The sequence below is a fragment of the Vanessa tameamea genome, chromosome 3, assembly GCF_037043105.1.
Source record: "Vanessa tameamea isolate UH-Manoa-2023 chromosome 3, ilVanTame1 primary haplotype, whole genome shotgun sequence".
Lineage (NCBI taxonomy): Eukaryota > Metazoa > Arthropoda > Insecta > Lepidoptera > Nymphalidae > Vanessa > Vanessa tameamea.
Genome location: NC_087311.1, coordinates 2,940,882 through 2,958,028, shown reverse-complemented (window position 1 = coordinate 2,958,028; position 17,147 = coordinate 2,940,882). Strand labels below are relative to the sequence as shown.

The following is a 17,147-nucleotide window of genomic DNA, read 5'->3' as shown; positions in this document are numbered from 1 at the left end:
CATGTGCATATGTCAGTTTTAAATAAGTTATTGAATATTATCGAACGGCTCCATCGAAATCACCTCAATGACTGAATGAGCGAACTTTGTAAAAACGTTAGTGAAAGAGAAATATTTAATTACATAATAGTAATCACTATTGTAAATAGGAAATAATTCTGTAAAATCGTAGAACAGTTACGTATATGTATTTTATATGCTTTTAATTACTGCTTACGTTTCATGATGAGTTTTACGTCAGCGGTATAATTGACGCATTGATTTTTTAATTAAAACCTTCGGAATTTTAAATTAATTAAGATAATTGCTATTTGTAAATATTATTTTAAAAAAATAATGTGTATTTTTTTTAACTGTAATTAATTATAAACTATAATGTAAAAAAAAATAAGTATTAGGTATACATAGGTATATATTGGTAAAAGATAATAAAATATTTTAAAGTACATGATGTGCTGTTTCAGAGGTTCAGTACATTGAAATGTCAACTATTTTTTGTACACATCAATATCAGCCGGGTATTCTAGCAGGGTAGACATCGACACCCTTTAAAACTGAAAATTGTCCCTTTTTTTTTATATATAGAAGTTTTTTATATTGTCCACATTTTTGGAAATCACTGCTTGAAAGCGCTGAAGCATATAAATTTCTCAACCGTTTAACCGCTACTACATTTGATATACGTACACGGGCAGGACGTAAGCCCCGTTTTGTTTTTATTTTACATAAAAACATTTTTATATACATTGCTTGTAATATGGTAACACTAACAATATATTATTCACCGTGATTTATTGATTGAAAATACATCCATAAATATACTTTAAATAAATGTTTATACATTCAAATACCCTTATAATAAAATTCATAGCATCACAACAAATACATTATTTATACATATCAAAGAAAATATAAATTCAATTTCTTAGTAGAAATCTTAATAAGGTTACGGTAACGTTACAGTACATTGAGCATTGAGAGTCTTTAAGTAACTAAGTACAAAAGAGATTCGAAAAGAGATATATAAAAAATTGTGATATGTTTAATATGATACACTCCTTTAAAACCTTTATCAGAGCATGCACGGTTTATATAAAAGCTTCGATAAAATCCCTCCTCATAAACTGCTGATGGATACAAAATACAATTATTTTTCTACCTTAAATTATCAATTATATTTAAAAGATGGTAGTTCCCACCAACTGGATGTGCTTACAGCAAACCACACCTTAACTAAAACCAATATACATATAACCAACACTATACGTTATATTCGTCTAATCAGGAATCGTACTTAGAATTTAAAAATTTAACTCATATTTGTACAAGAATTGGACTTAATATAAAACTTTTTACAATATTCAAAATATATTAACACTCAAAAAATATATTTACAATCTTAAAGCGAGTGTGATATATTAAAAGGGATTATCTAATAATAATAAAACTACGTATCAAGTTTACTTTGACTAGTATTTCTCGATGTTTCGCATGAGACGTCTTGTTTCGCGTTATCACTTAATACTGGTCGAGCTGAAAATAATAATAAAATTAATTTTTTTCGTCTAAACTAATATATAATTTAAAGTGCTGACCGCCCAATAAGAAGTTAAGATTATATTTAGATAATCTTTTAAACGATAGAAATAATAATGAATAAAAAGAAACTGTTTCAAAATAATAATATTATTGTTATAAGTTGTCAGTATATATGCAAAACTATTCGGAAGCACGAAAATGAAGGAAAATTTTAAAGAATCATTGTTACGCGTTGCTACTGAAAAAGTGCATTTATTAAGTTTGTAACAGCGGGTTGAAAAAGCACTTCAAAATTAATGATCATCCAATCAGTCTAAACACCGATCCTACTCAGTTTGAGTAAGTCTTAGATTTTTCATATACATATCTAGATGTGTATATAACATGTCGTATTACAAAATAACTAAAACAAACGAGCTAACTGTAGGTATTATATTAGTGTGCGTGACAGTTACGCTTAAAACATGCCAAACGTCGTACTAGTTTACTAGTGTGCGTGTACTATTTTTTTCTACGCGTTCTCAGTTTTTCAATTTATCTACACATACATATAAATAATCAAAGGTTTAAGCAACAGATGCTATTTCAATTTAAATTACCTACTGACATCGAGAAAGTTAAGAGATGATATAAGTAAGTTTGATCAAAATTGACTTCATTTTATATGAGTACTTACCAAACATTCTTAGCAAAATCTTCTCTATGCCGTGCAGAGGAGACTCGAATATTATACACAGTATAAGTGCAAGGAAGAAAGTCAGGACGATATGGGAGATCGCATTTGCCGCCTGAAATAACAAAATAGATTGGTTAAAGTAACATTAATTATTGCAATTATTTTTTAATAAATATCTTTTTTTTCTTATACAATGGTGTTTGATTGATGAGCCGGGATGGCCCAGTGGTTAGAACGCGTGCATCTTAACCGATGATTTCGGGTTCAAACCCAGACAGGCACCACTGAATTTTCATGTGCTCAATTTTTATTTATAATTCATTTCGTGCTCGGCGGTGAAGAAAAACATCTTGAGGAAACCTGCATGTGTCTAATTTCACAAAATTCTGCCACATGTGTATTCCACCAAAACGCATTGGAGCAGCGTGGTGGAATATGCTCCAAACCTTCTCATCAAAGAGAGTGGAGGCCTTAGCCCAGCAGTGGGAAATTTACAGGCTGCTAATGTAAAAATAAAATGTTTTCTTGATATTTATTTATTTAACCAACCAGAGGCCGAAAATCATATGATGATTAATATTTAGACTAGTAATCTAGTAATAATTGCTATTTAGATAGACTTTAGTAGTAATTGCTGATAGTTGTCTTGCAATGGTTCTTTTGACAAATCATGATTGGTCATCTAGGTTGTTTTTAAATATTTTATTATTACCAAATACTCGTATACCAAATATAATTATTACTATGTATAATAACAACATATTATTATATTTATAGCTCTGCATAAACATCGTCATCATAATATTTATAATAAGAAAAAAAAAAATTATACTCACAACTGTAAAGAATGTTATATGGAGAGGATGTCTCAATTGGCCCACGTAATATAATTCTATAATTCCATTAACTAGATATGCACAGAACGTGAGTCTCGCTATCGGCACGAGGAATTTCCACGTCAGAAGTTTTCCGAGAATACCTGCAATCGTCAGTAATTACAATCACTAATGAGATGTTTGATCGTAGCTGGATGCTTTTTGCTTCGTATTATAACTAAGATTTTTACGATTTCATAGTTTTCTTTTAATATTCCGGTATGTAAACATGCAATCGATTTTTTTTATTAGGAGACTTATAATCGTGAGCTATTTATATACATATATATTTTTAAAGCGTACAGTGCTATCGGCAATATTTATTGCAGAAAAGAACCACGTGAAGATGCAACGTCATTATAATTTTATTGTGTTAGTCTCTGTTGGGCAGTATACCATTTGGTTTTATATTAATAAGTAAGTGTACTGCTTCTATATCGGAAGATCATATTCGAACAAACCTAAGTATTGTTTATTAAAAAAAAACAGAATTTGTCTTGGCTGAACATCAACCAAGGAGTCCAATTTCAACGATCATTGTAAGAAAATACTATTGTGCAAATATTGTTATCTATTCCATCACTCTTATAGTCTGATGAGACAGCAATTTGAAACCACCAGAAACATGAGTGGTAAAACCAAGGGCCTTACGATTTTAACAGAAAACTATGCCTCAAGATCTGTAGTGTTATAAGTCAGCCACGGTATCAACAAGACAACGATGAATTAAAACTTACTAATATTATATAAATACGAAAGTTTATTTATATGGATGTTTGTTCTTCCAATGACAACTGAACAACTTAACGGAACTTAATGAAATTTGGTAGAATGGTAGATTGTAGTCCGCAATAGCAAATAGGGTACTTTTTACCCGTAACATCTGGAACCCCCTTCCCTCGAAACTTGGGCAAAGCCGTAGGTGGAATCGGAACCGGTTTTTACTTTGATAAGGAACATATAGAGAAACTTTACTGTTATGTAATATAAAAATTAATATAAATATCTTCAGGTTTTGAATTCGCATCCATTGGAAAAATCGTAACATTCAACGACGTAGCGTCAAATGATCATTAAGATAATAAAGATACAATTATAAGTTGATAAGCAACGTTAGACCTTTGGTAAGATTTTATTAACCTGCATCTCAAAAATTACTTTTATTAAAAATAGTTTGGGATATTTTTTAACCACACTCACTCACTATTTACTAAATTGTTATAACAACAAATAACCATAGGAAATTAACTTCACTAACCCGATCTACGTATATTCGTCCGCAAAATTGTTTTTTGTCATACATTTTAATAAAAACTTATTTACTTTTAAAAAATATAAATGTACGTTAAAATTGCTACACGTGCTTTTCCCGGCGGCGATTTCATATTAAAATTATTTATGGAAGCCATTCATTTTAATATAGATTCTGACGAACGAATATTTTTTGAAATTCTACAATATGGATACCTTGGAGTACATTATTAAAATAGTATCATTTGCTGGAACTCTATTGAATATTTTACATACAAATTCAATTTTATTTCAGACTAATTAGTCATTCATTAAAAATTTCACGCAATATTTTATTTTAACAAACAAAACTTTTCGATATACTTGTCAGATATCAAGTTGCAAATCTGTTATTAAATTATAGCGAGAGTTGAATGTGTTTGTTAAACTTAGCTTAAACGAGTCTGATTTGAAATAATATTTAGATTAAAAGCAGCGATTGCGCTACAGCTGTAAGGACATATAACCACAGACAGCAATCAATCTGTATGTCCTACTTCATCTACTCAACATATCTATCCTCTATTTGTCTGTTACGTGGTTCTTTTTGCAAAACATCTGTCTATATAATTAAGTTGTTCATTTGCTAATTACGTAGGATATGTTATTATTTATACAGCATTATATCGATATATATGTAGTACTAACAAGAAGTCCGGAAGAATATATGATATAAATATAGTTTACACTATATATACAACTTGTGAGAACATTTTAAGTATTAGGTCATCAGTTCCGGAGTATTTTTATGTCTGTATTCTATTGTTATAGTTATTTTTGTTAATATACTTTTAAGCATAACGGGACGGTGTGACCGTCATCCTGAATATTCGCTTAGCATAATGGTTGACGTAGGGAATGCGACAAATTACGTCATGTTTTAATACTTCGTCGTCAAAAATGATTAAAATAATAAACAGACAAGGAAAATCCAAATAAAATCGCAGGTGATTCTGTTACAAGAAACTCGAAAGTCACCGCAGGACACGAACTTAAAATGCCTGAATGTGATATACGACATCCACTCTAATAATTATAAAATTGATAGGATTCAATTGATAGGCAATATTTTACGAGTGACAAACTATGAATGATTTCTTACTGAATAGCAGTGCTGTAACCGAATTAAATTATTTTTATTCTGCGTTATATAAGTTCTTTCTTAGAAGAGATCTCATTCCACGTTAACAGCAGCCACTTTATCACAAGATGCAGTTTCCTTCACAAAGCATGCAACACGAAACAACATGCTATGAATAAGATACACACTGACGGGAGAGAATTTCCACACAACCTTTGTATCACGCGACAAAACAAATTAAAGGTACCTGCGATAGATCTTTCAACTTTTTCTTTATGTATTTGAAGTACATTCATTCATTAACGTGTTAGCGTTAAGTAGACTTTTTTTATAAGAGATTTTTCATTTTTAGTGGTTAATCAACTTTTTTTCAATTTAAACTACAAATTCGGAATATACACAATTTTATTTAAACACTACTCACAAATCTAGGAAGCATCTTTCATATACAAGGAAATGTATACATACATAGCACGAGATGGCTCAGTGGTTAGAACGCGTGCATCTTAACCGATGATAACGGGTTCAACCCCAGGCGAGCACCTCTGAATTTTCATGTGCTTAATTTGTGTTTACAATTCATCTCGTGCTCGGCGGTGAAGAAAAACATCGTGAGGAAACCTGCATGTGTCTAATTTTAACGAAATTCTGCCACATGTGTATCCACCAACCCGCATTGGAGCAGCGCGCTGGAATATGCTCCAAACCTTCTCCTCAAAGGGAGAGGAGACCTTAGCCCAGCAGTGGGAAATTTACAGGCTGTTAATGTTGTATACGATTGTTAAGTATTATTAATTTGATTTAAAGATAGAACTAGCAAGTGGATATTGCAGAAAAATTCAACGCCTAAGGATATCCCTTTGGTCGTATTAAGTTTTGACGAGTCATATTTGACATTGTATTATAAAGCAGGTTTTTCGTATTCTTAAACTATAGTTTAACTGGTTTTAACATCTTCTAGTGCTATAGTACATGTATAAATGAGTATAACATAAAATGAACTGCCTTGTTAGTCTAGTGATTATAAGGTTGTATAAACCGAGGTTCTTGGGCAAAAGCCTGGAATCTTGATAATGTATCATTTCCTCCTCGTAAAGCACTGTAAAGGACTAGTCCCGCGTTTTGTCGTCTCTCTCCTAACCTGTCAGATTGTCGTCCCATGGAATTGTGAGGTCGAGTCAAGAGACAAAATCAGCCTAAAAGGTATGATCATCATCATTTACTTTTTAGAAATGTGATTTCAAGAAAACGCCTTAAATCTCATTTTCCGAAAGTCGGTATTTTGACGCTTAAACATTTCTTCCTTTCCACTAAAGATACAATAAACGAACTTCTGTAGTAATATCTAAGCAATTCTTTAAATTGTGGACACTATTTTAGGATGATTTTCTTGTTTTGTAATGTCGGATATTGGTATTTACATAAATATGTTTTTTTTAAAATTAACTGACCTCCATTGCCAGTAGCACAGGCCACAATCAGCCATCCATTGGCGATACTCCATGCGAATTTGTGGAGTGATATGTATGCGGCAGCTTCAATTGTACTGTATTCATACCAATCCTGGTAGAATAAACTGACCGAGAAAGTTGTCACCGTGCCTAGAACGATGCTTGTCAGCCATCCGAAGGTTTTGAGAAGATTTGAAAATTCATAACTGAAATAAAAATTACACATACAGTTAATGTATTTGGAAAAAAAAATAGTTATTGGTGAGAATATGTTCCATAAATAAACATATAATGTTGAAAATACCAAAAGTAAGTCCCGTTAAATACGACTTTCTTGCGGTAATATATATATTTATATTCGTGGTCCATAAGGTGATATCTATTCTCTCTGACGAAAAAATAAAAATACTACAGATATAATTGAAAAACTATATACATACATACATACATACAAATTGTAAGGAATAACTTTTCCTTCCTATAAATTAACAGATTATCAATTAACATAGTGCATCAATGCTAGCAACACTAGATAAATAATCATTATAAACCATTATTAAAACCATAATTATATGTAAGACATCATTTTATCTATCTGTCGATGTATCTTAATGAAAAACAGCGTACATCAGCGTGGTTATTATATAAATTATAATCTAGAAATTCCTAGAACGCGAAAGCTCACAAAAAAATATTGTTAATATACATAAATAGAAATATACGGCATAAAAAATAAATATACGGCATAACTTTGTAGGTTTAATAGTTTATCTAAGGGCCCAGTGAGGTCCAGGGTTCATACGCCAGGTCGGGTCAATAAAATATTATTGAAAACTTATCAGTAGCAACCTGTCTTCTGAGAGATGGAAATTTGTACATTCCCGTGACTCGGAAAGTACGTGAAACTGTTGGATCTGACTCTTTCCGGTCGTGTCGTATTTGCCGTCCCATCGGAGTGAGGGAATAAAGGCGCAGCTGTTTTTCTGCTCTCACTTTTACCCCAATATAATATGCCTTAGGTAATGATTCTCCCTTGAGATTGACTGCCGTGACTGGAGTCAGTCAGGGGGGAAAGACGCTCTCCTTCAATTTATAATGATCACGAAGTATTTAAATATGAACCAAATACAAATTATGGTAACTTACTTTTCTAATTGAATCCTATGTAATATATACCCTGTAAGTATGCCCATAAAATATGGAGTCATTTTCATATGAGTCCGTATATAGGCTTCGACGAAGTAAAAATTCGTAGCGAAGTCTGTGAACTCTCTGCAAAGAAACCAAATAATACTTTGAATAAAAAAATAAAAGGTTTTGAATAAATATCAAAGGCTTTTTTGCGTCCTAAATCGATCCATGTATTACATACAATTTTATGAGAGAAAATGTTGAATACTAGCTCTCGACAGACAACCTCTAAAAAACTATAATTTTTGTATCCAAAAATATTATTATAATATTTTAACATTCCCATAGCTTAAAATACAAGCCCGCTTAAATAGTTACCACCTACATCATGTTTTGGTCCTACGCACTTACAATTGGTAGAGTGAGACGATGTAATAAACTGTATTGGTTTTCTTTGTAATTTGTAAGGCGTAAGTGGTTACTACCACCAATAGACATTGCCACGCTGTGAAATTTCAACCATTTGCCAATGCACTACTCTCTTGAGCCTGTAGTTAGACTGGCTCACTCACCCTTCAAAACCGACAAACAACCAACCTTCTTATTGATGTTTGGCTTTAGAATCTTATGTGATGCGTGGGTTACCTACACTACTGAGTAGCTTTACCACCAAGTTACTCTAAAAACTTTTGTTTTGTGTAGTCCAATTTTAAAAAGTACTGATTATATAAAATTCAATAAAGAACTCCTTATTCAAGTACCATCTCTCGTGAACTTGTGAACCGCCATCATCAATAAAGTATAATTCAATTTATATATGTCCTGCCAAGAAATATCAAAATAAAAATTTTCTACGATTGTTTTCAAACGTATTGTAATATTTAATAAAACACAAACACGTTGATCACAAAATACAACAAACAATTCGCGGGTGAAGGGATCTCCTTAAAAACACTTGACATACTTAGCATAAAACAGCAACGTCGGATCCAGGCGTTCTTTATACGTGATGACAGTTGGGATGACGAGGGAAACGAAAGTGGCCACTGCCGTAAATATAGAACCGAACCGTCTCCAATGCCACAGACTATAGATAAAGATCGGGGCCACGAAAAATAGCTGCGTATCCACGGCCAAATACCACGATTGGAACATACACTGGAAATATTAATTAAATTATCATTATTAACATTGCGAAGAAATTCAGGTACAGTTAAATAATTTAACATAAAAATTGTGGGGCTGTAATTGAAATAAAAGTAAGCGGACTGGTAAATGGACCTAATGGTAAAAGGTCACCAGTGCCCAAAGACATTGATCCTTTAAAAATATTTAATTAAAGAAAACAACCAGATGGACCAATGGATGTAACTGCCCATCCGCCATTAAATGATTTGAAACTTTAAAAACATAAAAAAAATGACTTAAAACTTTTTTTAAGATAAATAATATATGAAAAAAACGATATTATTTTTACCAATAATTAATATAAAACTTACCATTCTATCGGTTTTGATGTAGTTGTTAACATAAAGGATGTTGGCCCACCAACTGTCCATACATCTCTCTTGCTCTAAACGCAATCTGCCTTCCCACAGAGGTCCTTCCCCGATCTTTGGCAACCACGTCATGTAGAACAGTATGACAATCATATACGCTGGTGTAACCCTAAAATAATATATATTAAGCAATTAAATTCAACAAGACACGAACGCTCAGTCTGTGTAGAAAAAACAAACGCCTGACAATTTATTATTTTATATTCGTTGAACACTTTTGTCAACGCTTCAACTTAGGGATTATATTTGAATTTACTCGAGTAACTTAGAAATAATTTCAAAGAAAAACATTAATTTAATCAATTTTAATGTTTTAAAATGTTAAAATAAATCTAATAAAAAATTCATACGGACATTATAATAATTTCTTTTTCAAGCTACTATTTCAATTTCACAAAATGTACTGCGGCACGAAACAACTATCAAATTTTAATTCAACCATAATAACAGCCAACAATATCGACTAAGTATGAAAAAGTAAAACGTTGAAATATATCTTCGAAAAAGTTTATTCAAACTTAAGTATTCGAATAAAATAATTCTTATAACATTCAGCGTAATATTATGATAATTTAAAATTAATTTTAAATACATAAAAAATACTAGTTTTAATCCGCAGCTTTCAGAGTTACTAAGTAAACTTTAGCAGTTATTATATAAGTTGAAATTTTAGGTCCTCACCTGATATACCGGAAAACTAGTATTGGCAAAACGTTCAAACGCCCTCTTCGTTTGTCCAGTTCAATAAGCAAAAGCCGGCTGAAGAGAAATGCACTCAGGAAAAGGAAAGTATCCACAAGCAATGTGTTGTTTAACATGAAGGCATTAGCTGGATCCCGAATGAGCTGCAAATATAAAAAATAAAAAAAATACAGTAAATGAATTACAAAATTCAGTTATACATATGGAGAAGTTTCAACTTTTTTTTGTTGTTGTATGTTTTCTGGAACACTTTTTTTTTATTATAAAAAACCTAATATTCAATAATTATTTTAAATAATATAAATCTAAATTGGAGAAAGTAAATTATTGAGTTCTATTTAGAAAAAAAAGAGAAATATATGGATTATCCATTTTAAGACTGGAACAGACGCGCGAGTCAATAATAGCCAAGTCAATAATTGCCGTATTAATAGAAAGGTTATGGAGCTAAATAGCAGATCACTAAACTGGTTACCTCTGCGGCACATTGATTTTTGATATTAATTAATCCTTTTAAAACACAGCATTAACAGAGCCAAGCTAAATTATATCAACATGTTCTCCTGACCATTTTACTTTTTTTTACCATTAGTCCTTAAGTCCATTAGTCCAGAACTATTTACGAGCTTTCTGTGACAATACTGCTAATTTCCAAAAAGCTTGCTGCTACTGAGACTTTCTGATACAGATATATACAATATTTTTTTATTTACCTAAGTCAGGGTTTGAACCCGGGACCTCGAAGAGATAACGAGGCCAGTTGATGAGATAATAGAAAAATATAAAATTACTGAAAATATTTATCAAACAATCTTACTCGATCCCAAGCTTCAGCATCCATAACAGGTCCACTTCCGATGAAAAGGCAGGCGTGCCCCGCAATAATAAATATCATGGCCAAGGCTTTAATCCCATTGATGCATTCTAATCCGAGACTGTTATTCTGTTTTGTTGATAGAATCTTCTTTGTATTGTTGATCAATGAAAACGAAATTATGAGATCATGCACTGGGCTAGTCTTTCTTTTCATATAACGTATTGAGTACATTTCGAAGGCTGTTGTGAATAAGAGGATCACTCCAAAAAATAACATTATTCCTCTGAAAAAATACAAATTAAAAGACCACGTTCAATATTATTTATAGAGAACTTTAAACAAACTGTCCAATATATAAACGAAACCAATTATAAGTCATCTGATTCAGTTTAAAATCAATCAAATCTCTGTTCAATGTTATTGCGAGTCTTCTGTAATGTTCCACGTTACTATTATTAATTTAAGATTCACAAATGTTTCTGTTTTAAAACTTATTATTTTAATCTGAAAATATTTTGAAGAGATATTAAATTCAAATTTATAATGGAATAAGAACGTTTCTACTTGAATAATACACTCCGTCGAATCCCGTTTCAATTAAAAAAAACTGACAGACTTTTTTAATTAAATATTTTAAAATATTCATACAAAAATATCTTTAATACATAACTCTTTTGACATTTATATTTAATCCTTAAAATTAATTATTTTATTCATTGGGAACAGGAAGGGTGTGTCAAATGAGGTATTTATTGGGAAGCAATCACCTTTGCTCGTAGACAATAGATGTATAAGATATATAATAGATTATTTACACAGTTGATACGCGCATGATTATCGCGGGATCATACACTTTTCACTAAGTGGTGTCCTACCATATGCTACCTACAATTATAAGTTCAAAGTATTTATGTTTGGCAATAATAAATTTGGGGTTTGCCACTACCCAAAACTGGCTTTAATTAAGCTTGTTCTTATCAATTTATAGTAACGTTATAAAGACAACTTACAAGAATGCTATATCTAGTTTGCTGACAATCATAGGCTTTCGAGTGTAACAATCCTTCTCATTGACTTCAACGCCTGTCGAGTTTCCCACAGTATGAGAGAGAACATCACTAACGAAACCCGCGACGGCGTCCGCGTCACACCCACTTGGAACACAAACGGCCCATCGTAGAGTTTCACCTCGACCAGTTCTTATCTGAAAAAACAAGACATAAACGTCATAATATCATATTAAATAAATAATTATTGATAACAAAATTGGTTAGTTATGTATTAAACTTATTTGCGAGACATTCAAAGAGCGAATTTAAGTTTTGTTCGAATACGAATTTCCACCAGCGTCTTTTGTGGTCATTTTATTTCGGTGGTTTTTAAATAAGTTCCTAGTTGTTATACATTTTTGGAGAGCTGATAAAACGGTTATGTTTTTAAAATAATCTGCAGGACAAGTTTCATAACGATTTTTTTGTTTTTAAGGCATTTTTGTGGAAAAAAAATAAAAAAAATATTGAAATAATATCTTTTTCCGTCTCAATTTTTTTAATTTGGACCGATAATTATTGTTTTAATATTGACAAATAACCAGTGTTTATTCATTTTTATAAATCAGAAGAAAAAAATATATTTTAATTAATACTTTTTTTTAAATAAATTTTTGAAGTTGCATTTTTGACTTATTTTGAACAAATCTAAAAAACGTGATAACTCAAAAATGGTTCACTTTTGCATTATGCATATGGGGGTTAAAATTATCGCAAATAATCACCCCAATCACCTCCTAACGGGAATACATCGAATTACCAATAACCCTGTATATTTCCAAATAAGGGTTTAAACATTTACTTAGTCTAGACAAGAAACAAATCATGCAATGAATAAAATTGAAAATAATTAATATGTTATAATTATTTAAAAAAAAATTATTCAATATTTTTTTCAGAACTAATTAATAGTAATTGAACAGTAACTAATAAATAAAATATATCATCAAATGGAGCAAATTCAAAGAACATAAATAGTATAAATAAGGATTATGTTTAACTCGAAACAGTGTTTATACAACTCGTAACTTATTGTTCACTCGTAGGTAGATGTTATAGCAAATAACAGGCTTAATTATAAAAATAAACGATATTGACACTATTGAACGGTAAACATTTGTATGTATATTTCTTGTTTTCCCTGAGGAATTAATACTATTCTATGAAATATCATACATTTACTTGTGGGCATCGACCCACACGGGCTTGCACTCATCAAATACTCTAGCAATAATTATTATTGTTATGTTCCGGTTTGAAGGGTGAGTAAGTGAGTACAGGAATGAGGAACACTCATCTCAATTCCCAAGGTTGGTGCATTGGCGATGTAAGGAATAGTTGAAATTTACACGTTTACAAAATTTATACGGGCAGTAGTGATCACTGACTATTAGATAGCCCAACCGCCAGCGTGCCACCAAATCAAACCACGTGCCTTGTATGTTCAGAATCCCTTAAAAGAGTTTCAAACTAACTTGTCTGTGTAATTCACACTAATTGTTCTTCCAACAAATAACAATATATTGTGTAGTTGTTTGTATACAAGACAGTAGGCCTATGTAAATTACACAAGTGGGACTCAACAACATATTTAACAAACAATGTTGCTAAGATTAGTAATGTAACATATCTTACAGTTGGAATGTTAACGATCAGATCATACTTGTAATTAGATGGGACACTGGCCTTCCTATACCCTTCTTATACATGCGTCTCAAAAGTATAAAATATATATTTTTTTATATATATTTAAATGCTTAATAACCTAAATTATTGCAACAACAGGCGGACAAAATGCTTAAAGACAGTCTCTACCAACCTCTGTCAATCTTACACAGATTATAAAAGAAAATTATATTAATTATTATTTATAAGATTTATTATATAAATCAATAAACATAATTAAATAATAAAAAAATAACGTGGAGTTCAAGACGTGTAATAAAACTTACTAGTGCATGAAAGTCCTAAATAACTTCTACACTAAACTCCGTATTAAAGGAAAGGGAGTTGGCTTCGTCAAGTAACACTACAAAGCTTGTAGCTTTGTGTCCATTCAGCTTATTATGTGAAAAACAACGCATGACCTATTTGTTCTCAGTTCCTGTGACCGAGTGGCGTTTATGAGCCATTTTAAAACTAATGGACGTTTAGCGACCAAGTTGAAAAGCGTCTACTATTTCAAATTGCTTCTGCGTCCAGGTTACAATTAGAACGGTCTATATAAAGTAATGTTTGTTACTTAGTTACTTGATGGATTTGTAGAATTTGACCCATCGGTGTTATATTGTAAGATAGTTTAAAGTGAAGTATTGTGAGGAAACCTATATTTCTAATAGATCCCGAAAATATGTCAAGTTTTATTATTTAAGTACAGCGACATGTCATTTAAATTACACTTTGTTTTTATCAGTTATTTTTTATAATAAAGGAAAACTACCTAATAATTTATTAAACATGATTTAGCACTTTGAAATCGCTTTTTGTAAATTTGTGTCAAAGCAGAATAAAAAAACACGTTTTTTCTTCATTGAGGTTTAAGCATTACCCGTACTATTCTCATCAAAATCGGTTTAATATAGCCGGGTAAGCGAAAAGACACAGACAGTTACCACATTCGTATACACAAAATTAGTGTACATAAATATCATAAATATTTTATTTCACGTAGTAACTTAAAACCTGTCATACTTTACATATTTAATCATATGGTTTAATTAAATAAGTATAGAAATCACGTCAATTTAAACAAATATGTAAGTGTCAGATCAAACAACTGCACAGTCCACAGCAAACATCATAGACAAGCACTGTATTCGTACTTCATAAAAGGTAATATAATCTTAAGAAAACATTAGATCACGATTGTTATATTCTAAGATAAATAGTGTTTCTGTAAATAATTATAGGGTTTTTACTGAAGATCGCCGTTTCGCCAGTAATGGTACTTCAGACTTTTTGTGTGTTAAAATTTTCTGTTTATAATGCATATCGAACTCGTTTCAAGAAGCAATAATCCCAAGATATAGGTTACTTTTTTTATAACTAAAACACACGCTATGTAACGCGGCTGAAGCCGCAGGTGACAGCTAGTACTTGCTAAATGTCAAACAAATATAAAAGCGCCTGATGTAATTAAACATACGCGCAAATAAAAGAATTGAAGCATAAAAAAATCAGGCGATTGTAGTGACAGTAACATAGAGATATATAAGTAGAGTATCAAGAATTATTGCAAAAAATAAATTACAACCAAGTTGGAATTAACAACGTGTTTAATTACACCGTCGCCTATTAAACTTGGTAAATTATTAAATCCAAAAGTGCATGATGCATAACACTCATTAAATCGAAAAATAAAAATCTCAAAGTTAGATTAAATATATAGAGTCTCAATATGGTCTCTATTATTTCTATAATATCATATACTCTTGCGTGATTAATGTACATACACAAATAATAGCCTTTTAATGTCCCAATACTGGACAACACCCTAATTTTCCCTTGACTGGGCTTACATCTGAATCCACTGGTCTAATGCGGGTTTTTTTTTATGGCATTTGTTGGCGGACGAGCATATGGGCCACCTGATGGTAAGTGGTCACCACCGCCCATAGACAAAGGCGCTGTAAGAAATATTAACCATTCCTTACATCACCTATGCGCCACCAACATTAGGAACTAAGATGTTATGTCCCTTGTGCCTGTGATTACACTGGCACACTCACCGTTCTAACCGGAACACAACAATACAGAGTACTGTTATTTGGCGGTAGAATATCTGATGAGTGGGTGGTACCTACCCAGACGGGCTTGCACAAAGCCCTACCACCAAGTAAGGTGGTGCACAAACATTTTGGAATTTAATTTATGCGTGCTTCTTCGCTCACAATCAAACAACAAATTATATACGTACATGAAAAGTAAGTGCAGCCTGCTTGAAATTGAACTCACAAACTGTAATGAATATTGTGGTATTCTAGCCGCTTGGTTTACAAGCAAGTCGATTTTATTTCAATTATATTCAATGTTGCTTCATAAATCTTTGCCATATTGATCGTCGTTTATGGTTACTCCACTTTGACTGTATATTATTACTTAAAAACTTCCTCAATAGTCGAAGTGCCTTACGCAAAATTAATTATTCAAATCGGACTTCAGTAGTTCAGCAACATCATACATAATTATAAACTATCCGACTTTATAATAAATGTATGATAGAATATTAATAAATATAAAAAAAGATTGTAAATAGAAAAAAACATCACTAAAATATATACATTTATATATCCATATTGTACATACCTACATTATTTATAAAGATCGATGTATCGTCTCAATATTTAATGATCTATTAAGTTACACGACTTGTAATGGAAAGCCTTAGAGAGTGCTTTACGATCGAATTTTTTTTCGCCCCGGTTTGGCAAATATTTTTTTATTATACTGTTGTTAGTTCACGGTATCCAGATAGTTTGTATAGCGTCGTTAAGATACTTTCAAAAATTAATTTAATGTGATAGAAACATTTAAAAAAAAAACATCAGAATAGTTCAAATACCTTTCCTCAAAATCTGTACAAGTTTAAATAAACAGTAATTTGCAAAAAAAAAAAAAATCAATTGAGTCACTTTTTAATTATAAATATATATGTTACAGTACATAATAATTATGGTATAAGTTGCGAATCTTACTACTGACCTTACTTTTTGTTGTTTAATTAGAATTAATAACCAAGACATATAATTCATTTATATATATGTAGATGTATATACAATTGAGATATGTTTTAGCTTAATTACATATAAACGTAACATAAAGAGTATCGTTTCATTATAATTAAATTATTATTACATATATTTATGACGTATAATTACTATAATATAATAAGTCATATAATATGACCATAATTAAATATTTATACTTAAAACATACTTATATGCCAAGATGACTCATTGGATGGCAAACGAGGATATG

General features: G+C 31.2%; 1 protein-coding gene across 1 annotated transcript in view; it reads right to left on the bottom strand.

Annotated features, from left to right (window-relative positions):
* Window positions 1–1,084: 1,084 nt before the first annotated feature.
* Window positions 1,085–17,147, bottom strand: part of LOC113397158 (nose resistant to fluoxetine protein 6-like) — a 54,965-nt gene continuing 38,902 nt past the window's right edge. Inside the window, exons 3-12 of the mRNA XM_026635382.2 lie at window positions 12,132–12,325; window positions 11,122–11,404; window positions 10,284–10,447; window positions 9,543–9,711; window positions 9,008–9,201; window positions 8,059–8,184; window positions 6,913–7,118; window positions 3,052–3,194; window positions 2,216–2,327; window positions 1,085–1,533 (exon numbers count right to left, since the gene is read on the bottom strand). Coding sequence (XP_026491167.2) covers window positions 1,448–1,533; window positions 2,216–2,327; window positions 3,052–3,194; window positions 6,913–7,118; window positions 8,059–8,184; window positions 9,008–9,201; window positions 9,543–9,711; window positions 10,284–10,447; window positions 11,122–11,404; window positions 12,132–12,325 — 1,677 coding nt within the window. The 3' untranslated portion in view covers window positions 1,085–1,447. The remainder of the gene's footprint in view (window positions 1,534–2,215; window positions 2,328–3,051; window positions 3,195–6,912; window positions 7,119–8,058; window positions 8,185–9,007; window positions 9,202–9,542; window positions 9,712–10,283; window positions 10,448–11,121; window positions 11,405–12,131; window positions 12,326–17,147) is intronic.